A 19985-nucleotide genomic window follows, 5' to 3' on the forward strand; every position below is an offset into this window, starting at 1 on the left:
GTTTTCCTTAATTGTTAATATTTGTTTAAGATCAAAATCTTCTCCTCCCGCTCTCCTTTATTTTAAAGATCTTTAATTAAATGAGTCTTCGGTCATTCTCCATCCAGTTCCCAGTAGTAGGGAATGGCATTAAGGCAATAAAGATAAACGAATGGCAGTGGTAAAAGCTGGCTTTGGTGTAAGCCAGTACATTTTTTAAGTTCTTTCTGTAGACTGAAGGAATGATGGAGAAGAGCAAGGGCCAGCCGAGTCTCATTAACTTAAAGTTCCAACACTTGGAGCAAATTTATCTCTAAATGTAGTGTTTTCTTCCTCAGGTATAATTACTACAGGTTCCACCCTGGGTGAATATTCTTTTTATGTCTCTGCTTACCGAATCCTCTCCAGTAATGATGGGCAGAATTGGAAGGTGTATAAAGAAGCCAACAGTGACCTGGACAAGGTTAGTACACTCAAAATGAATTGCTGTTTGTAGAGCAAAGTCTTCAATTCCAAATAACCCTACAGTGCCACTTCACTACACTGAGTCTCAATCTTATTTACATCTTTGCAATAGTTGATTATGCATTTTATTTGCTGACCAAAGACATTAGGGTGCCACAATAATAAGTGTTATCGGAATTTGAAAGCAGTATTTCATGTGACTTTGTATGCTATATATTTATAATATTTTGTAAAATATAACATATTTTGCATTTTAAAATCCACATAAGGTAGTGTCATTAATAATACATTCATGAGTGTGCAGGAATGATGAGGATATTTCAAAATGTTGACTACTTTTCACTGATCATGGGTGTTTTAATATCTACCTGTGAGTTTGCTCATGTGAAAACAATGAGTGGGACTCTAAGACCCAATGCCACCGATGGGGTTTTGTGTCCAGCAGGTGACTTATCAGAAAATTATAGGTGCTCTGACTGCAGTTTTCCATCCATTGACGTTAATGGGAGAAAACACAGGCAATGCACCTGTGACTTTCTGATAAACCAGTGTTGTCCAATATGTTAGCAGCTAGCCACACATGGCTAATTGGGAATCCAGATGTGGCTAGTTGCATTTTTGATTAGTAAATGAAAGATGGGCATGTGATTTCAATACTCATATTTGCACAGGATATACATGTGTACTTTAACCTTTTCGTGCATTAGCAAAATGGTAAAATGAAAAGCAGAGTGTTTTTTTGATCATTGTGTGTGCTTTACTTCCTTGGTTACTGCTTATTGGTTATCTGCTAAAATGGTGTGTAACACTGGTGAAAACAGCACCATGGAAACACCAGTGAGCTGTTACCGTGGTCAGCTGGACCATTCGGAATAACTGCTCCAGGTAAGCAGAAGAAAGCAAGCCCAACCAATAACGAGAAGCTCCAACAGGGCACATCATGGTAATGGTCAAGCAGCATCCAACCGTGTTGTGGATGGAGAGCTGGGGTGGGTCTGGTGCGTCTCGTGCAAGTCAACATTCTCAGCAGTCATTCTGATGAAGTCAAAGTACCACTCGCAGCTGCTGGACAAAAACCTAGAAGCTTCACTACCATGTGTTGTGTCTGATAAATTTATGTCAGACTTCCAAACTTTGGTGAAAGAGAAACACTGCAAAGTTTTGCACTGAACGATGGTAGATGTTTGTTATGTAAATATATACGTGAAGTACATTTATCTGCATTGTGTGTAAGCATTTTATGCTAAAAATCAATGCATGTGGTTAAAATGGTGCCGCCATAGCCGCATCTGTGGCTGGTCAGCGATTTCTATTAGACAATACTGTGATAAACCACCCAATGTATATCAGGCCTCAATGATGGTACAAAGTTTCGGAAAGTTCCGCCTGATTCTCTCTTCCTGCAATGGCCCCCGCAGGTCCCCACTCTCTCTAATTTGTTTTATCTCCCTCTTTGTAATCCACTCTTTCTGTTTCCCTCTTTGTCTCTGTATGGCTCTCTCATACTTTCTCTTGTTTTTCTATATCTCTCTGTGTCCAACATTTACATCAGGATGGCTGCTATTCATTTGAGAAAAACAGGAAATCGTTTTTTAAACCCATACCTTAAATGGGGAGGCGAGCTAGCTGGTTTTACTGACAGGCCTAATGGCAAATCACTGAATAGGGAAGAAGTCAGAGGGACATCCAGCTCGGTCTCAGAGGAAGCCAGGCCCAATGGAGGGAAACCCACTCGTCTCAAGCACAGAGCCACTCAGAATCAGTTGACCAGGAAATTAATTGAGCCTACTGATAGGGATATCGTGTGTGACAAAATTTGTTTTTTCTTGCTCTCAAGGAGACTTCTGTAGTTAGTTTAATCAGTGTGAGATTTGATTACTACTGTTAACTCTATACATTCATTTACTGTCTATAAATTAAAGCAGCTTAAAGATTCATATCTGGCCTTGTCTCGGTAAGTGGTCAGTCTGTCTTTGGAAAGATTGGAGAAGTATGTGAGGGCTTGTGCGAAAGACATGGGGCTCGATTTTCAAAGTAAAAAACCGATGGGTTGGGGATGGGGAGGCATTGCAAATTGCCACCATTTCAGACCTGCCTCCAACCCGTCCATTTCCGGTTTTCACGGGGGCGGGACGACGGGCAGGCGGCCAACCCGCTCTCAGGAGGCGGGTCAGGCCTTAAAACCATTCAAGGAGGCTTTAGGCCTCCATTTTAACTAATTCCCCATTTCAACCGTGGGGTCCGGGATTCCCGGGCCTTCTGTTTTATGTCTCATGAAAGGAGGCGAGAAGCCCTAGCCTGCAGGTAAATGCCAGAAATGCTTCCGCCAGGCCCAGCGAGCCTACCTGCACCATCGCCCCCCCCCCCCCCGATTGCGGACCCAGGACCCCGATCTTCCGATCCCGATCCTCCGAACACGATTCTCCAACCCTCCCCCTCAATGATCATGGACCTCCGCGATGACCCTCCGTGACTGACCCCCGATCCGATCCCCCATGATTCGTGACCCCCGTGCCCACCTATGCCCTTTGCCCACCCATGGTCCTATGCACCCCATGCCCCCCTTCCCCCATCTATGTAAAGAAAGACTTACCTGCAGACATCCTCTCCCTGGCTGGTCTCCCGTCCTACTGAGACCAGCCTGTCAATCAGTCGGACAGGAAACCGACAAAAAAAATAAAAGATATCCTTACGTCAAAATCGTAAGGACGTCCGGGAAACCCATACTATTGGGTTTCACAATCTCAAATTGACCCCCACACCCTTTCCTGCTCTGTTTGAAAAGCCCCATGACATCCAGTTTAGATCACGAGGAAGTACTAGTGCTACACCCAAGAGTTATGCTCATATTTTACTATATACTGGACAGTACAGGCATGCTCCTGAACGTAAGATCTTCAGACCACTTATGGAAGTGACCAACACTGCTTGCCCTGACAGGATATGTAAGGCAAGCCTGAAACTTGTTATTTTCACATCAAAGTGGCATATGCTTTAAAGTGATAGTCACTTCTCTGGGCAACATCTGCAGTTGCAAATACAACAAGCTCACATCTCAGGCATGCTTTTATCGAGGTGTTAAACAAAAACCTGGTGCTTCCCCATAGGGAGGGAAGAAGGAAATGTTAACAGGTAAGTTACTCTGGCTCATTCTTGCCCAGCAGCTGATTGGGAAGTGCAGTGGTAAAGGATTGATTGTGGGTTCTCCCTGTCCCCCTCCCCAGCCCTCTCATGATGGATGACATAAAGACAAAATTTCAAAGAAGGAAAGAAAATAAAATAACAAAATAGTAAAAAAAAACAAATGGATATCAGAAAAAAAGTTTGTGCGGTACACTTGTTTTTTTTAATTTCCTCAGATATTCCAAGGAAACGCTAACAATTACCAAGAAGTTCGGAACAACTTCATCCCACCCATTCTGACCCGTTACATCCAGATTAATCCAGTACAGTGGCACCAGAAGGTAGCACTGAAAGTAGAGCTATTGGGCTGCCAGCCGTTCCAACCTTCTTTGGGTAAGACTCCCTTAAAATTTTAGATGACTTCAAAGTACATGAAACTAGCAACTTGTTTAGATCCATGGTAGCATCTTTTCTTATGACTGGGATTGAGACAATGGGCCTGATTTTAGCAGGCCTGCGGGTTTCCGGCGGGTTGGGTTTCGGGTGCGTGGCCTCCGCGCCCGGTGAAATTAGTGGGTTGCCCGCCCGATCGTAGCAGGCAATCCACTAATTGGAATCACTTACCTGCTCCTCCGGGGTCCGCGCAGCTGGTCTGCGCGTCGGGCGGGCTGCGCATGCGCAGTACGATCTGTCAGCTGGAGGCTCTCTAGTTAAAGGGGCAGTCCTCCACTGACAGATGCTGCAACCAGTGGAACAAATTACAGCATGGAGCAGCCCAGGGGGAAGGCTGCTCCCAGTTTAATGATGCCTCACCCCAGGTATCATCAGATGGGGTGAGGAGGAGGGGGGGGACAGAGATCTTCCACCCGGCGGGCGGGGGGAAGCGGCCTGCCTCTGCCACCAAGAAGGCCTGGCTCGAGGTGGCAGAGGGGGTCACCTACGCCACCAACATATCGCCCACCTGCATACAGTGCAGGAGGCGCTCCAATGACCGCAGTAGGTCAGCCACAGTGAGAACACGTAGTCTTTCCCCTACACTCCGTCTGCCACAACACTGCCCCCACCCCACATCTCCTTCGGCACCGACAACACTACTCTGTCACATCACCCCTCATACCCACTCAGATCCCATCCTCATCTTACCTGCACCTACTCACCTCGCCAGTACTCACCCCGCCACTAACACGCAACCCAATCCTCATACAATCTCATGGCTCTATCCCATACTCACCCTCTCGTGCATCTCTCTCACGGCCAGCCTCACTCAACCTGCCACCACCTGTGCTGCAGCCACAGGGCATGCATCACATATGTGCAGTAGGCAGCATAAGGCAAACGTGTCGTGAGCATGAAGGGGATGCACAAGGGTGTCTGAGGGTTTGCCATGGGTGTTACCTACATTGCATTTCAGAGCAACAAACATCACACATTATATTGGCACCACCACTGCCATGTCTCCGCGAATCCTGTCTGTTGTGTCCAATAATGCCCACTCCTGGGTATCACTATGAGGACCCACCACTGATGCCACCCATTGTGTTACTGCAGAGTAGGTGCAGGTGTATTTGCAGGGCTCTTCCGCGCAGACGACTGAGAGACATCGGCGGTGTAGCCGGCTGCACCCTGGAAGGATGCGGAGGAGAAGTTGTGGAGGGCAGTGGTGACTTTGGCAGCGACAGGTAAGCAGATGGTGCTGGGGCCAGCCAGGAGCAGGTCGGCATGAAAGAGCCTGCAGATGTCCACGACTACATGTCGAGTGAATCTGCCCCTCCGTGTGCACTGCTGCTCGGAGAGGTCCGGGGAGCTGCGCCTCGGTCTGCGGTAGCCCTCCCTCCTGCTGTACAGGTGGATGTGTCACAGCACTCTGTTGTGGAGCTCCACATGTCAGAGGTGGATGGCGAGGCTGGTGATGCTGTTCGCCCTCCGAGGGGGTCAGGACTGCAGCTACAGCGGCCCCCATCTGCAATATGTACATCTGAGGGGGTCCGCAAAGTAGGCACATGTCTCTGGACCCCGGGGTGAGTGTGCAGGTTGGTGACTTTGACCGTCAGGTGGGGGGTGGTGGAGGCCACACTTTGTCCCAAGTGACAGAGTGGCCTCCTGCAATGGGTGAGGGTCTCCCCCCCACCCCCCCCCCACCCCACCTGACAAATGGACCTTTGCAGCTGCCACAGGCTGACGGCTACAACACGTCCAGTGCAACTAGAACTGTTTCCCCCAGTGTGTGAAACAGTCCCATGTTTCCCCAAAATCACACACAGTCCCTTAATCAGGTCAGTTAATGACCTGAAAAAGCAAAATAAATAACCTCAAGTGGCATCCCGCTTGCTTTAATTGCCTGCGGGATTCCCACCAGCGGGGGCCACGCACGCACCCCCGCACGTCACCGGGGAACCCGGAAGTGGGCGGGATCGTGGCGCGATCCGGTCACGTGCCTGGATATCGGGATTTTCGGGGGGCCCCCCGCTGGAAACCCACAGGAAACCCGACGGTAAAATCGAGCCCAATGTCTTTCAGAGTTGAAATGCAATCAAAATTTTTGTTGAAATATCTATTTTTTTGAAAAAAGCCCAGATACAGCAGCCCATCTATGAAGAGTTAGGCTCACAGTTTGAGAGATTTAATACCAAGTTTCAAACGTATTTGAATGGATGTGCCTTAGTTGGCTGAGGTTAGCCAGTTCCAACTGAGATGGAGCTCTGGAAAGTAGTGTACTAGACGGAGGGAGGGAACTGGCTAGACTAGTTTCCCCATTTTGTCAGATTACATCCTGCATCAGCCAAGCATAGGAACATAGGAATTGCTAGACAAAAGAGGACCAAGGTTCATCTAATTCGACTTCTACCAACATGGTAGTTGCGTGATACAATGATAATGGAGTTGATGACTAATCATAGCAATCAATCTCTATCAATTAGTCTACAACAGATCCAGAAGTGGTGGAGAGCTTTGGGAACCATAGATCCAAATTCACCTTTTTCCTCCCAAGCCTGCTACACTTACCATGTCCTGTCTCAAATCATTTCTATACTGTATCCCAAAATATTATTTTCTGCAAGAAATCTATCTAATTTTCATTTGAATGAATCAATACTAGAGTAGCACAAATTGCATCCATGATTTCCCCATCAGGACGCATCAGTCGGGATCCAAACTGAGGAAAAGTTGGGACGATGTAAATTTATTGCAGCAAGTGTTGCTTGTCTGCTAAAATGCAAATTTCTGCAAATGCTGAATTTTTATTGGAAAGAGAAAAGGCAATTGTGGAAAACATTGAAATGGTGCTTTGCAATGCAGTTCCATAATGCCATGTGAGATATGAAAACACTAAAAATCAGCTTCCCCAATGTACTCCCACCGTAACTTCGGTCGGAGTATACAGGAACTAGGCCAGGACCTGGATGCACCAGGTCCCGGCCTTACACTGCGCATTCTGTGATAGCTTATTGGGCACGAAACCTCCATCTGCCCCAAACGTAGCTATCTGTGTAGGAGAATGTCGAGGTGGGAACTTCCTAAGTTGGGACCTGACGTGTGGTCGGTGGACGTATTCTTGGTAAGGCGGTCATGGGGACTACTTGAGGATCCAGGCTGGGATTGAGGCCGGGGCTCCTGAAGAGAACCAGCATTTTAAAAAAAATTCATTGAAGTCTCACACAATGCCAGTGGTGAGCACCAATCGCACTGGGGCCCCCAGTTGCACCAACCCCTGAAGCACAGTTGCAGATCATTGGCAGCAAACTGTGAGGACCTTCCCTTGACCTCATGAACTTTGGTGGGGTCAGTAGTAGAGGTCCCAAGCAGACACATCCCAGCACTTACCCCGGATGTCTTCAAACGCCACCCCCAAACCCCCATACCCCCCAACCCTCTGCAAATTTTCTAGGCCTCACCATCGGTGTTCACATCTGAATCAAGTTTTTTATGACTTACTCCCAGATGAATTCTCTATACAGTAAGACCTAAATTAATTTTGACACCCTTCCAGAGCCCCACTAGTTGTGGAATATGTTGATAAGCTCTATAAAATGCAACCGGTAGACACTTTCTCAGTGCTCCTCATTTGCAGATTCCTTCATGTGGCACTTGCTGTTGCTTTTAAATCCTGTCAAGTTGCACTCTTGTTGTTTAAAAAAGATAACCCAAGGATTGGAATTTAATTCTGTTTTTCTCTTAAAATCTCTTTCTGTTGCCAATGGTTTGGCCTTGGCAAGCACGGTAGAGTTGCTGTGGGTGCGCTCAGTTCTTCCACACTCAGACTCTTTACCCCAGCTGTTTCCAGACAGCAGTTCCTGTTGCACAGAGACATTTGCGAGCAGCGCTGCAGGAAGCGTTCTCACTGTTGCATGTACGGTTGAGTCTAGGAGTACACATATTGTCGCCAATCTGCAGGAACTGTTCCTGCAGTTATTGTTTCTCTAGGGAAGAAGGTACAAAACTATAGTCTTGGGACTGATTCCAATGTACAGAAAAGGAGACTGGTCCTTTAAAGAGAGTTATCTCAACACTTAAAACATTTTCCTGGCTAATTCTCCAAAGTTACATCATATTTCTGATATTTGTTTTGCAGCTCGAGCTCCATCTCAGTCTCTGCCTCCTCTGCTCAGCACAGAAATCCCTCCAAAGCTTGACGAAACTACATTTACGCCAGATGTCAAGAACAATTCAGTGACTTCTAATGTAACCAAAGGTAAACCAAAGCCACCTGAGAGGTCCTTTACTAACCAAAACATTGACTGATATCAATGTCTGAATGGCTACCAGTCATATTACAGGGGTGGGAGCTTTTAACACCCACCTGACAATATTAATAGAAAAGTAAGAAAGTCATTTTTTTAATGGAAACCAAATTTAACTTGTAAACTGAGATGACTGCAATAATAGCATTATTAGACATGCGAGAAAATGTCACGTCTGTAACTGTGTTATGACTCCTTTAACTCCCCTGACACAAGTTCTTAGTTTAATTGGTGATTGAATGGTGTGAGAATCGCTAATATTTAAGATATTGTGCAAAGTTTATTCTTAATCAAGGTCAGATGATCGAATTAGACAAAGGGGCTTTGTAAATAGTCGTTATTCTATACCCAGGCAGTGCATTCCGCTACAATTGGAGTAAGGCCACTGGTTTTCAGTTTTCACACAAAAATGGATGAAATTGTGGAATGGGATCCCTAAAGTACTGGTAAAAATCCAGAAATCTCATTCAATTAAAACAGCATTTGTCTTATTTAATCATTATAATCCAGTGGTGCTGATTATATTAAATATCAGGCCCTTTGCATATTATAGGCAAAGCCACAAGTTTTCTGGATTCATGCAAAAACCAACAGAATTACATAATGTGATCTCCAAAAACCAGTAAAAATCCTGGAAATACATGTGAGATTTAACTTATTCAGTCATCATAAACCAATGGCCTTGGACATGATTTATTTTTATTTACATTTTTTGTCAAAAAAACTTTTGATTTGTTTTCACCCTTTAAACCTCCTCTCCTGAAGATGGCAGTCCATAGCTGGGTATGATTCCATGTGGAGCAGCACTCTAGACCTTCCCAGGTGGCCGTTCTTTATATGTGAACGCTAACAGTGAACGTCAGTATGCTATTCTTACCATGAGGACCATCACAGATGTAGGACCCCTGACTATTTCTTCTTCTTCCATTCGTATCAATTTACTCAGCACCACAAAAGGATTTAATCTGGGTCCTTCCTTGTCTGAATTAAGTTCTGTGTTATCTCAGGACCTCAACTTAGGGTGCATTACCCTTGAGCCATCAGGGGACTTAATTCAGAAATATTCCCATGCACCATTATTAATCCTTATGACCTGGTTGCCAAGCAAGAGTCCTGAGTGGAATTCAGTTACTTACTGTTAACCCACTACTTTGACAAATTGAGCCTTTATGTACAAAGCGCTACTGTGACACAGCAGAATGGCAACCCAGGGAACTTAATCAATTAAGAAAATTACCTGTTTTTATTATACATCTTTATGAATGGCAGCCAGTCCGATCCCGGGGTTGGCAGTGCAATTACAGAAGTTCAGATGTAGAGTTAGCCATTGACCGGAGATTGCTTCAGCTACAATTTGCCTATTGGTACTGCAGGCCAATTTTCTCAAGTTTTCTGTGCCTTTGTACCACCAGGATAAAGTTCATGAGACTTAAGTCCTTTTTACAGTCATCTCCCAGCTGCATTCTGTCACTATGCCACCTGATCTGCAAAGCAACATTCTAAAAAAATCCATTCTTCATTTATTTACATGTGCAGCCAGCTCATTTTAAATGATTAATTCACCATCAGCTTGAAAGAGAATTGAAAGGTGATTGAGATGAACTGGAAAAATTTTCTAAAAAGACTTGCATATGTGGAATTAGTATTACCGGTCAGGTTTATAAGACATAAAAGATGTTTTGCACTATGCTTCAATGCTCAAGATTACACATGCCTATCCAGCCCAAGAGTATAGATTTTTATAAAGCTATAGGATATCATCAAATAACTTTTGAGTTAGTGTGCATGTATAATACCTGTACAAATACAGCTGATATTGTTGAAGGTTCCACTACATTGTACTGTGAAAGTTTGTGATGGTAAATGTTACTAATTCGCCAGACTTTAAAAGTATTTACAAACACAAACCGTTCAGTTTCGCATTTCAGATTTAAACATAGAAATATGAGATTACTGGCCTAATGGGTCTTTTTTTTCAAGAAAGCTAATCTGTACTTGGCGTTAGCTGAACTGCAGCTGTTTTCAATGGATTTCAGATGTGGCGTTGGCGGCTGTCCTAGTGCCTGTGTTAGTCATGGTGCTTACTGCCCTTATACTGGTCCTTGTATGCGCCTGGCACTGGAGAAACAGGTGAGCAAGTGGTCAGCCAAGGAGCAGGGATTACATAAATAAAGTTTATATTCTTTTGAATAATGAATAGCCTTGTTTAAACTTTTGAAATATTATTCCTGCAGTCCCCCTAATTCAAAGCTAAGATGTAATTTTTCTATTAAGTTGGACTTTTGTAAAAATAAATAAATGTCAAAGCTGACTTACTGAATTTGAGAAATGCATATAATAAAACTCTGGATGATGTTTTTCATTCATTATAATAATTACATTTATTTTTTTTTTAGTTATGGTGGAGGGTTGGGCAGTCACAATTTTTTCTGGATACAGACCCTTATTGCTAAAAGCCTTCATTCTAGGTATATAAATTGATTACTGGGGGTAATTTGCATGCATTTTCCTCTCTGGTGCAGTGTGTGCATTGTCTATGTCCCATCTGTACAGCTAATAACTGAAGTTATTTCATTACAGAAAGAAGCCTGCAGCAGGGCCGTACAACCTGCCCTATTGGGATCGAGCAGGTGGGTGATGCTTAGGAGCTTTCGGATCTGATGCCTCCATCTGAGTAGGAAGATGGAGAGTCTGGTTTAGCATCTCATCCAAAAGACTGATAATACTGCAATGCTGCACTTTCGTGTCAACCCAAAATAGGTGTTCAAGTCGGAAGTGAGGCTTGAACCTACAATCTTCTGATTGGCAGTGCTACTGAGTCAAGCTGACACTTAGTGCAAAATGACTGCATTCCTGTGATAAGATGCAACATTTTCAAACTATTTCTGTAACTTTAAACAGTAATTTCCCATCATTTCTTTAGTGAAATCCCATGCCTCCAGCTTCTAAAGTTTATCCAGACGAGTCCCAGCACCACTGTCCTTTCTTTTAATTGAGAAATAACGGTGCAGGTACAAGGTCCACAGTGCAGTCTCCAAAAGGATGAGGGATTTCAAGAAGTAGTGACCAGATGACACCAAGCTTGTATTTTAACAGTGTATGTAAGAAGGGAGTGAGTGAGGGATGTAAGGAGTTCCATAGTTTTACGGTCCTAAGAAAGAATGAGCTAGAGTAAGAGGCTGAGCAACGAATCCTGATTTCAACAGTGAGGATATATGGAGGAGGAAAATTCTGTAGAATGGCATATTTAGAGTTTAGAAGCACAAGAGAAGAAAGTTTAGAGGTACACTGACCATAGTGTAGCAATTTAAAGAAAAAAAGAAAAATTGCAACTAGAGGCTACAGATGAGAGAGACCTTGCCTATCAGGTTTAAAGATTCTGTCAGTAACAAAACCTATTGTAAAGTTAGTGTCACACTAATGCAATCCATATTGTAACTTTATAAAGTCAGAAAGTGTACAGTTGTTTAACAAAAATGTCTTTAAGCATAATGAATGTAGATAGACGGACATGATTTTTGTCTTATGAAACCTGACTTAGGCCTAAATTAAAGAACACTGTTGGTTTAAAAAGATAGGCCATATGAGTAGGTGATTATTGCACCGCCCTATGTTGCTGATTCTACACACGCAGAAATGTAGGGGCAGTACGGGAGCGTGTTCGCTGTCAGCAAATGAATCACAAGTGGAATGACCTGGGCGATCCAGACCCTTTTACGGTTTCAAATGAAAGATGGGCTTCTGTTAGCTGATGAAGCCCTTTGAATTTTTTTTCAATTTTTATGATGTTCCTGAAATCTGACTGGACAAATGAGTACCATGACATTCTAATAGATAGCTCAGAAAGGGACATTTAAATAAATGACCAACACATACAAGAAAATGCTGGGGAAAAATGTAAATTAGCACTAAGCCAAGTTTCCCACATTCACTGGGGTGGAGAAGGAAATGATATTTGGATTAAGTAGGATTGGCTGAGAACTGATCAATCCGCACCAATATGTCTACTTATTGTTAAGTGGAACTCTCTTGGATAACTATCCGACTATCAATGTCGCTGATAATATTCGGAGAGAATAGCTAGCTTGTTTATCTCTTCTGCCCACAGTACTGTATGTGTTTATGTAACTAACTGGGAATTATGGTGCAGGCTGGTGGAAGGGAATGAAGCAGTTTCTACCTGCGAAAAACGCTGAGCCTGATGACACTTCTGTGCGCTACAGTAGCAGCGAGATGAACCGCCTGAGAGCCCGAAACGCCAGTGCAATGATCCAGACAGAACCTGCAGGTATTCCAGAGCAATAAACGTAGAGACTGAACAATCGCTAAAAGGCACAGTGCCATGCATGAAGCCACTCACTATAACACAGGATCAGTAGTGTCTAAATTATGATCACAGCTGCAGAATGAATTGTTGAATTGTTATACAGGTAAATGGCTGCAAAGTTTTCAAACTGCTTTCTCTTTTCCACCAGAAACTTTATCCCTGGGAAATCTGGCACATATTAACTCTTTCTGGGGCCTGAATGTACTGGCCAAACAGGTTGACATTTTGGTTGTTGGAAAATTATCTCAATGATGCCTTTTGCCTGTTCTAATTACTGATTGTGTTTTCATATTTTTTGGGTTTTTTTGCTTCTACGTTCCCTTCAATTTTTCTCTCTTTTCCTGAGGGCACTGACTCATGCTGGGGTACAGATCCACAGATGCCAGCAGATGTCCCTATTGGTCAACAAGTTGTTCATTTGTGAGGTAATCTCACAGCAAAAGCTGATCCCACCCTCGCCTTACACCTGCGCACTTCAGTTATGGATCACTGGATAGCGATCAGAAGCAGGAGCCCTGGCTGATATTTCCGCTTCCTATCCCAGGGCCATTGGGCTCTCATTACTTCCATGGTTTACATCAGCCAGCTCTCCACAGAGCGGAGTGTTTCATTTGCTGAACACTTACTCAACTGTTTTCATTTCAATCAAAAAATGATGTATGGTTATGACATTTTATTGTTTAAACAAGATTGAAGTTTAAACAAATATATATTAATGTTGGTGACAGTTTATTCAAATTTAAATATAGGTTGTGGTAAAGGGTTCAAATTTTGCCCAAAATATTATTCTAGAACATAAACTGGAGATTGCATACTGGCAAATGACTTATGGTATAGGCCAGAGAACAAGATCACTTCTCATTAAGAGTAAATTCTACAAGATAAAAGTATTTGTTTTAAGCCTGTCCTCCTTCCCAGCCCCAGTAAGTTGATTTTGGTGCAGAGTTCATGACAATGTCCTTGAGCTTTATTTTTCCTCCTGAAGGCGTTTACTCTTGCTTGATACAGTGGCGTGGGCCTTATCTAAGTATCCATTCTTCAAGTATGAGCACACACAGTCTAAGATCATTTTTTTTCCCTCTGGTAAATAACTGATATTCAGAGGACTCTTCTGGGGCCCATTCTTTACACCCATGGTTCCCTAGACTATGCACACTTCATGTCATGATACTGCTGAGTTGAGCTGAGTTTTTCTCCTCCAACCCCCACCCTACCCATGGACATGGAGGTACAATTGGAGGTCGGGGCACCGCAGGCACTGTCTCACCGATTCAACAGCTAATTACAGGGCACCAGCGGCAGAGGCTGGGACCACGTTGCTGTCCTGCTCTCTCAACTTTGAAGTGAGGTATGTAACAGCAATCCAGAGAAGAGTGGAGAGAAAACATTTTGTTTTAACTGGACTATGAACGGCGATTTATTTAAAAACTACCCTGCTTCGTCTTTCAATACTGGTCTACTGTCAATACTTGCTAGTTTTGGTAGCAGTGCCACAAGGAGAAAAGGTGTCATGGAGGAGACTGAGACTATTATCCCCAGATCATCAACTATTGTTACTCGGACAAAAATGAAGAAAAGTAAAATAATGCCACGACATCGTTCGGAGGGATAACGGTGTGCTTTTATGTGTGTGTTTACAGAATATGCCCAGCCGCTCGTGGCAGGAGTAGCAGGGACACTACGACAGAGGTCCACGTTCAAACCAGAGGAAGATTCTGAAGCAGGATACAGTGACCCAGATGGGAAGGGTCACTACGATGCTCCTGTGTCAGAGATATACCATGCATATGCAGAGCCCTTGCCAGCTTCAAGCCCTGAATACGCCACTCCAATCATCATGGAAATTTCCGGTCACCCAACAGGAGCCTTGGGATCTGCAGCTGCCTCCACCTTTAAATCAGTGGGAAGCACAGGGCCTTCAGTGGTGGGTAGTCTAAGCACATCATTACCCAGGACTGAGGGTGCCTCTTCTGGACAGGCAGGGTATGATACGCCAAAAGGAATGGTAGTCCCAATGCCTGCAGAGGAACTAATGTACCAGGTACCACATAGTGTACCGCAGATACCAGCAGCATCAGACACAGAGTGAACTTCAGAAAGGGGACAACCTTCAAAGGGTATTTTGGTGGGGAGAAGAGAATGGATTCAAGAGACCATTGCTGCAGCAAAATAAATGATTGTCCAAAGCAAATGGGTAGGCATGTTACCATGGTGACTGCTAAGAAACTTTTACCTATAATGGATGGAAAATGGAGTCTTGTTGAGTGTTGCCGTTCAACTGCATGTGCCTGGAACGTAGAGATTGATTCATACTGGTTTGGTATTTAATGTCATCTGGCACCAAAGGGTTAGATAATGCTCTGCACTAAAAGATGGAAAAGATTTTGATTCTGATCAGTCCATTCTGGTTCAGTTCAGCTAGATTGATTCCTGGGATGAGATGTTTGTCCTATGAGGAAAGATTGAGTAGAATTGGGCCTTTATTCTCTGGAGTTTAGAAAAATGAGAGGTGATCTCATTGAAACGTATAAAATTCTTAGAGGACTTGACACGGTAGATGCTGAGAGGCTGTTTCCCCTGGCTGGAGAGTCTAGAACTAGGGGTCATAGTCTCAAGATAAGGGGACGGCCATTTAGGAACGAGATGAGGAAAGAATTCTTCAGTCAGAAAGTTGTGAATCTTTGGAATTCTCTACCCCAGAGGGTTGTGGATGCTCAGTCATTGAGTATATTCAAGACTGAGATCAATAGATTTTTGGACACTAAGGGAAACAAGGGATAGGGTGGGAAAGTGGAGTTGAGGTAGATGATCAGCCATGATCTTATTGAATGGTGGAGCAAGCGCGAGGGGCCGTATGGCCTACTCCTGCTCCTATTTCTTATGTTCTTATTATATGCTGTTGAAAACCAAAACATACTGTACTGAAATCTGCATTAGCGAAACACCTCTCAGAATTAGTTAAGGAAAGTGAATGTTAAATCTAAGGGACAAATGCTAACATTTAATGTTCTAAACCAGGACAAACTGAACAAGTGATAATTGGAAGAGGCCAGATAATGTATCAGCTCCTGTGTTTCCAACTAAGATACTCAGGTTCAAATTCCATTTTTGACTATCACTCTGAGTCTGAGCTTGGTTATGTGGGGGAGAAATGAGCAACTGGCATGGAGAGGTAATCCTCTCCCATAATATTGCAGCTCATTTTAATAGTGTTGAAAACCAAGTCAAATAGCTTGAAATCTAGGCCCTGAAATTACTCAGGGATTCTACCAGTTTCCCACTGTAACTCACAGGGGCACAGTGCAAACAGCTGAATAGGGCAATCTATGCTGTTTCCCTGGGGCTCTGCCAGTCTCCCACTGGAGTTACGGCAGGAGACCAGTTGAACCACCGTGGAATTTCAGGGCCTTCTTTGTTTAATGCTACATGAGTTAAGTGCCTTTATTGCACTGCTTATGGGCTAGGAGGAGCAGAAATGTTTCTTGCAGGCCCAACAAGCTTACCTGTCGCAATCAGACCCGTGCGATCGTCCAACCCCTCTCTTTCCCCCCCCCCCCCCCCCACAATGTCCAAGACCCTCCCCCAATGTCTGAGACCCCCCCTCCCCCTCCGATGTCTGACTTCTTATCGCCCCGACGATGGCCGACTGTTCACCCACCCATTCCCTCCACCCCACCCCCCCCCCGCAGTCGGTCTCCCCCATCCACCGAAGATCCTGATCTCTCCCCGACCCCCCGCCATAGAAACCCTTAAGACTCTGATCTCTCCCTGGCAGCCAGCCTATCAATCTAGCTGGCTGTCGGGCTTGAAATACGGAAGTAACATTTTTATCCTTCAATTAAGTTGTGATCGCAGATTCCAACCCACTAACTTCACTTCCAGATTTCAAGTTCGATAAACTCCCCCCTCCCCGCCCCCCCCCTTGCTCTTTTCCCGGCTCCAAGTTAAAATCCAGACCCAGATCTTATTGCAAATTCAACTTTCAATATTGTGCCAAGAGAGAGAGAGGTGACACTGTCACTGAGGACAGGAGGTTCCTGTTGCAGACTTTTTCCTGTAATAAATGGGAACTCTTGTCCAAGCTTACATTAAGTTTTATTTATACTTCAGGGAAGATGATAAATAAAGGTTGCAACATCACGGTTTGGAGTGGCTGCTTCTAATACAACAAATGCAAAATATATTTACTGTTGCAAGGATTTCCTGTCCTTCCTCACCCCCCCCCCCGCAATATCTCACATTCCTGAGATTCTAGCCTATCCTGGGCATGCTGAACACCAAGTACTGACAAGAATTATCCATGAACGTGAAACATAGATGAACTTTGAGACTCAACTCCTGGCACAAAGTCTTGCTTAACAGAAGCATAGACTGGAGGTCAGCATGCTCAATTCTCCCATCTGCGATCCCATCGAGCGAGACTCCATGTCAGGAGCAGAATTGCAAAAAAATTACCCTAGTTTTCCTTTTAAGTGCACATGTTTTTCAAGCATTTTATTTGTTTTATCTCTATCTCTTCCGTTCTGCCTCTCTCTTCCTCCCCTTGAATCTGTCCTTTATAATGACAATAAATGGTCATTTTAACATATTAGATGTATCAATTTCTGAAGTAAGTTAGAACTAATGAGAAACACCGTCAGATCCAGAGAGACGCTGAGCTGAACTGTATGTTTATTCATATTGAATTTGATATAAATTGTTTGTCTAAGCACAGTGGGGAAAAAAATGTGAAAAAAGACAAATTTATTTTGCACTCTTGCCATTTGCAATTCCCATTTTGTTAGAAAAATGAATGTAATAAATTTCCATTTTGCATTACTATCCCTGTTCTTCTTTGAGCAACCGCTCTTGTGTCAGATTACACCTTAAATAAGGATGTTTATTCCAGCCCAAAATGACATTTGCCATTAAAACCCCCTGGTATGAGTCAGATCTCTACAAGAATGTACTTTATTGTTGTCTTACCTCGGCATGTACTGTAGTCAGTTTATTATTTGTATATTTTGGTAGAATTTAGAATGTATACATAGAATGGAAGAGATTTTTTTGATGATCTGTTGATATGTGATTGAAATATTTCTACATAGATTACCAAGTGAAAGTAACTGGTTGGTAGAAAATTAATGGAACCCCCACAAGTCTCAAGTGGTGCTGTTTACCTGGCTGAATCCAAAATTGTTCTCATCTCACTTCTCTGTTACAACAGCTCAAACTCCAGCAAGCCCTGCATGGTCAATTCATTCCACACTGCTAAACTGGTGTTAGGTCATGGTGGCTCTCAATTCAGAGCGGCTTTGACTGTTGCACATTTCATGGCATAATGGATTAAGGCCATTTGTTTTAAAAGACAAATCAAGGATTATTTTGAATGTTCTCAATATCTGAATTTCATTGAAATTTGACCGTTCCTTTTTAAGATTTCATCAAATTTTATGTACATTCATATTATATGGTTGTTGCCTATGAGGTAAAATGGACTATAATATTGAGGTTCATGCCAGCCTAAAAAATAGGCCCACTAACTACAAAATTGATGCTAAGAATCTTCAAGAGGCAGCCGCTTGCTATCATTGAGATGCAGCATTTGTTCCTTCATTTCATCTAAAGGTTAACCTTCTGTCTGCAGCTATGGATAGGCTGGAAGGTTATTTTCTGGCCAAGTGACCAAAATGTGAAGACAGATCATTATTTTTCATATTTTCCGTGATGAAAATGTTTTCTGCCCAAGAAGTTGTGACATCACTTCCTGATAAGCAGGAAGTTCCCCTCTAAACAATTATTTTGCTTTTTTTAAAATTGACTTTTTTTTGCAGTTGATCTTAAGCAAGATTGCAGCTTCATGCAAAGATTGAAAAGAAAGTTATTTTTGTTAGTTGCTGCTAGTATAGGAGGTTTTCCCTGTGGTAGCTAGGATATGAGAATCATCTTTGAGAAAGACAAGCTAAAGACATCATCCTAGGCTTCAGAAATGAGTCAGTGGTGCCTTTCATTTTTGACAGCACTCGCTGTACCAATGAACATAAGGATAAACTCATAGAGTCATAGAGTTATACAGCAGGGATAGAGGCCCTTCGGCCCATCGTGTCCGCGCCGGCCATCAAGCCCTGTCTACTCTAATCCCATATTCCAGCATTTGGTCCGTAGCCTTGTATGCTATGGCATTTCAAGTGCTCATCCAAATGCTTCTTGAATGTTGTGAGGGTTCCTGCCTCCACAACCCTTTCAGGCAGTGAGATCCAGACTCCAACCACCCTCTGGGTGAAAAAGTTCTTTCTCAAATCCCCTCTAAACCTCCCGCCTTTTACCTTGAATCTATGTCCCCTTGTTATAGAACCCTCAACGAAGGGAAAAAGCTCCTTAGTATCCATCCTATCTGTGCCCCTCATAATTTTGTACACCTCAATCATGTCCCCCCTCAGCCTCCTCTGCTCCAAGGAAAACAAACCCAATCTTCCCAGTCTCTCTTCATAGCTGAAGCGCTCCAGCCCTGGTAACATCCTGGTGAATCTCCTCTGCACCCTCTCCAAAGCGATCACATCCTTCCTGTAGTGTGGCGACCAGAACTGCACACAGTACTCCAGCTGTGGCCATCATAAGGATGCATGCTGTGTACGAGGTAGTAAATGAGTCCCTTAACATACTAAGTGAATTTAAATTTTACAAGTTTAAAAAAAAAGCCAAATATTTAAGCAATAGATTATCGTATTTTCCAGAAAATTGTGCATGCCAATTAATTGGATTGAGAACTCCTTTAGTTCTGTTGCACTAGTAATGCAGTGATGAAACATGCCCTGCAGGTGGTGCTGTTAAGACACTTGGCTGAGCTCTGCTCTCGGCTCCATTATATGCAATAAAATTCTCCAACAGCGGTCATGGTAAACCTTTATAAATCACTGGTTAGACCTCAGCTAGAGTATTGTGTCCAATTCTGGACACCACACTTTAGGAAGGATGTCGAGGCCTTGGAGAGGGTGCAGAGGAGATTTACTAGAATTGTACCAGGGATGAGGCAATTCAGTTATATAGAGAGACTAGAGAAGCTGGGATTGTTCTCCTTAGAGCAGAGAAGGTTATGGGGAGATTTAATAAGGTGTTTGAAATTATGAGGGGTTTTGATAGGGTAGCTAGGGAGAAACTGTTCCCACCGGCAGGAGGGTTGGTAACCAGAGGACACAGATTTAAGGTAATTGGCAAAATTGCCAAAAGCCAGGGGGGGAGATAAGAATTTTTTTTTACTCCATGCAATGTTACGATCTGGAATGCATTGCCTGAAAGTGTGGTGGAAGCAGATTCAGAAGTAACTTTTGAAAAGGAATTGAATATATATTTGAAAAGAAAAAATGTGCAGGGCA

The 19985-nt window shown here is 43.5% G+C and overlaps 1 protein-coding gene across 1 annotated transcript in view; it reads left to right on the forward strand.

Annotated features, from left to right (window-relative positions):
• dcbld2 (discoidin, CUB and LCCL domain containing 2) overlaps positions 1–19006 on the forward strand; it is a 109100-nt gene extending 90094 nt beyond the window's left edge. Inside the window, exons 9-15 of the mRNA XM_067993122.1 lie at positions 318–442; positions 3804–3960; positions 8138–8257; positions 10343–10436; positions 10887–10936; positions 12457–12594; positions 14274–19006. Of these exons, the coding sequence (XP_067849223.1) occupies positions 318–442; positions 3804–3960; positions 8138–8257; positions 10343–10436; positions 10887–10936; positions 12457–12594; positions 14274–14722 (1133 nt within the window). The 3' untranslated portion in view covers positions 14723–19006. The remainder of the gene's footprint in view (positions 1–317; positions 443–3803; positions 3961–8137; positions 8258–10342; positions 10437–10886; positions 10937–12456; positions 12595–14273) is intronic.
• The last annotated feature ends 979 nt before the right edge of the window (positions 19007–19985 follow it).

This window comes from Heptranchias perlo, chromosome 11 (assembly GCF_035084215.1).
Source record: "Heptranchias perlo isolate sHepPer1 chromosome 11, sHepPer1.hap1, whole genome shotgun sequence".
NCBI lineage: Eukaryota > Metazoa > Chordata > Chondrichthyes > Hexanchiformes > Hexanchidae > Heptranchias > Heptranchias perlo.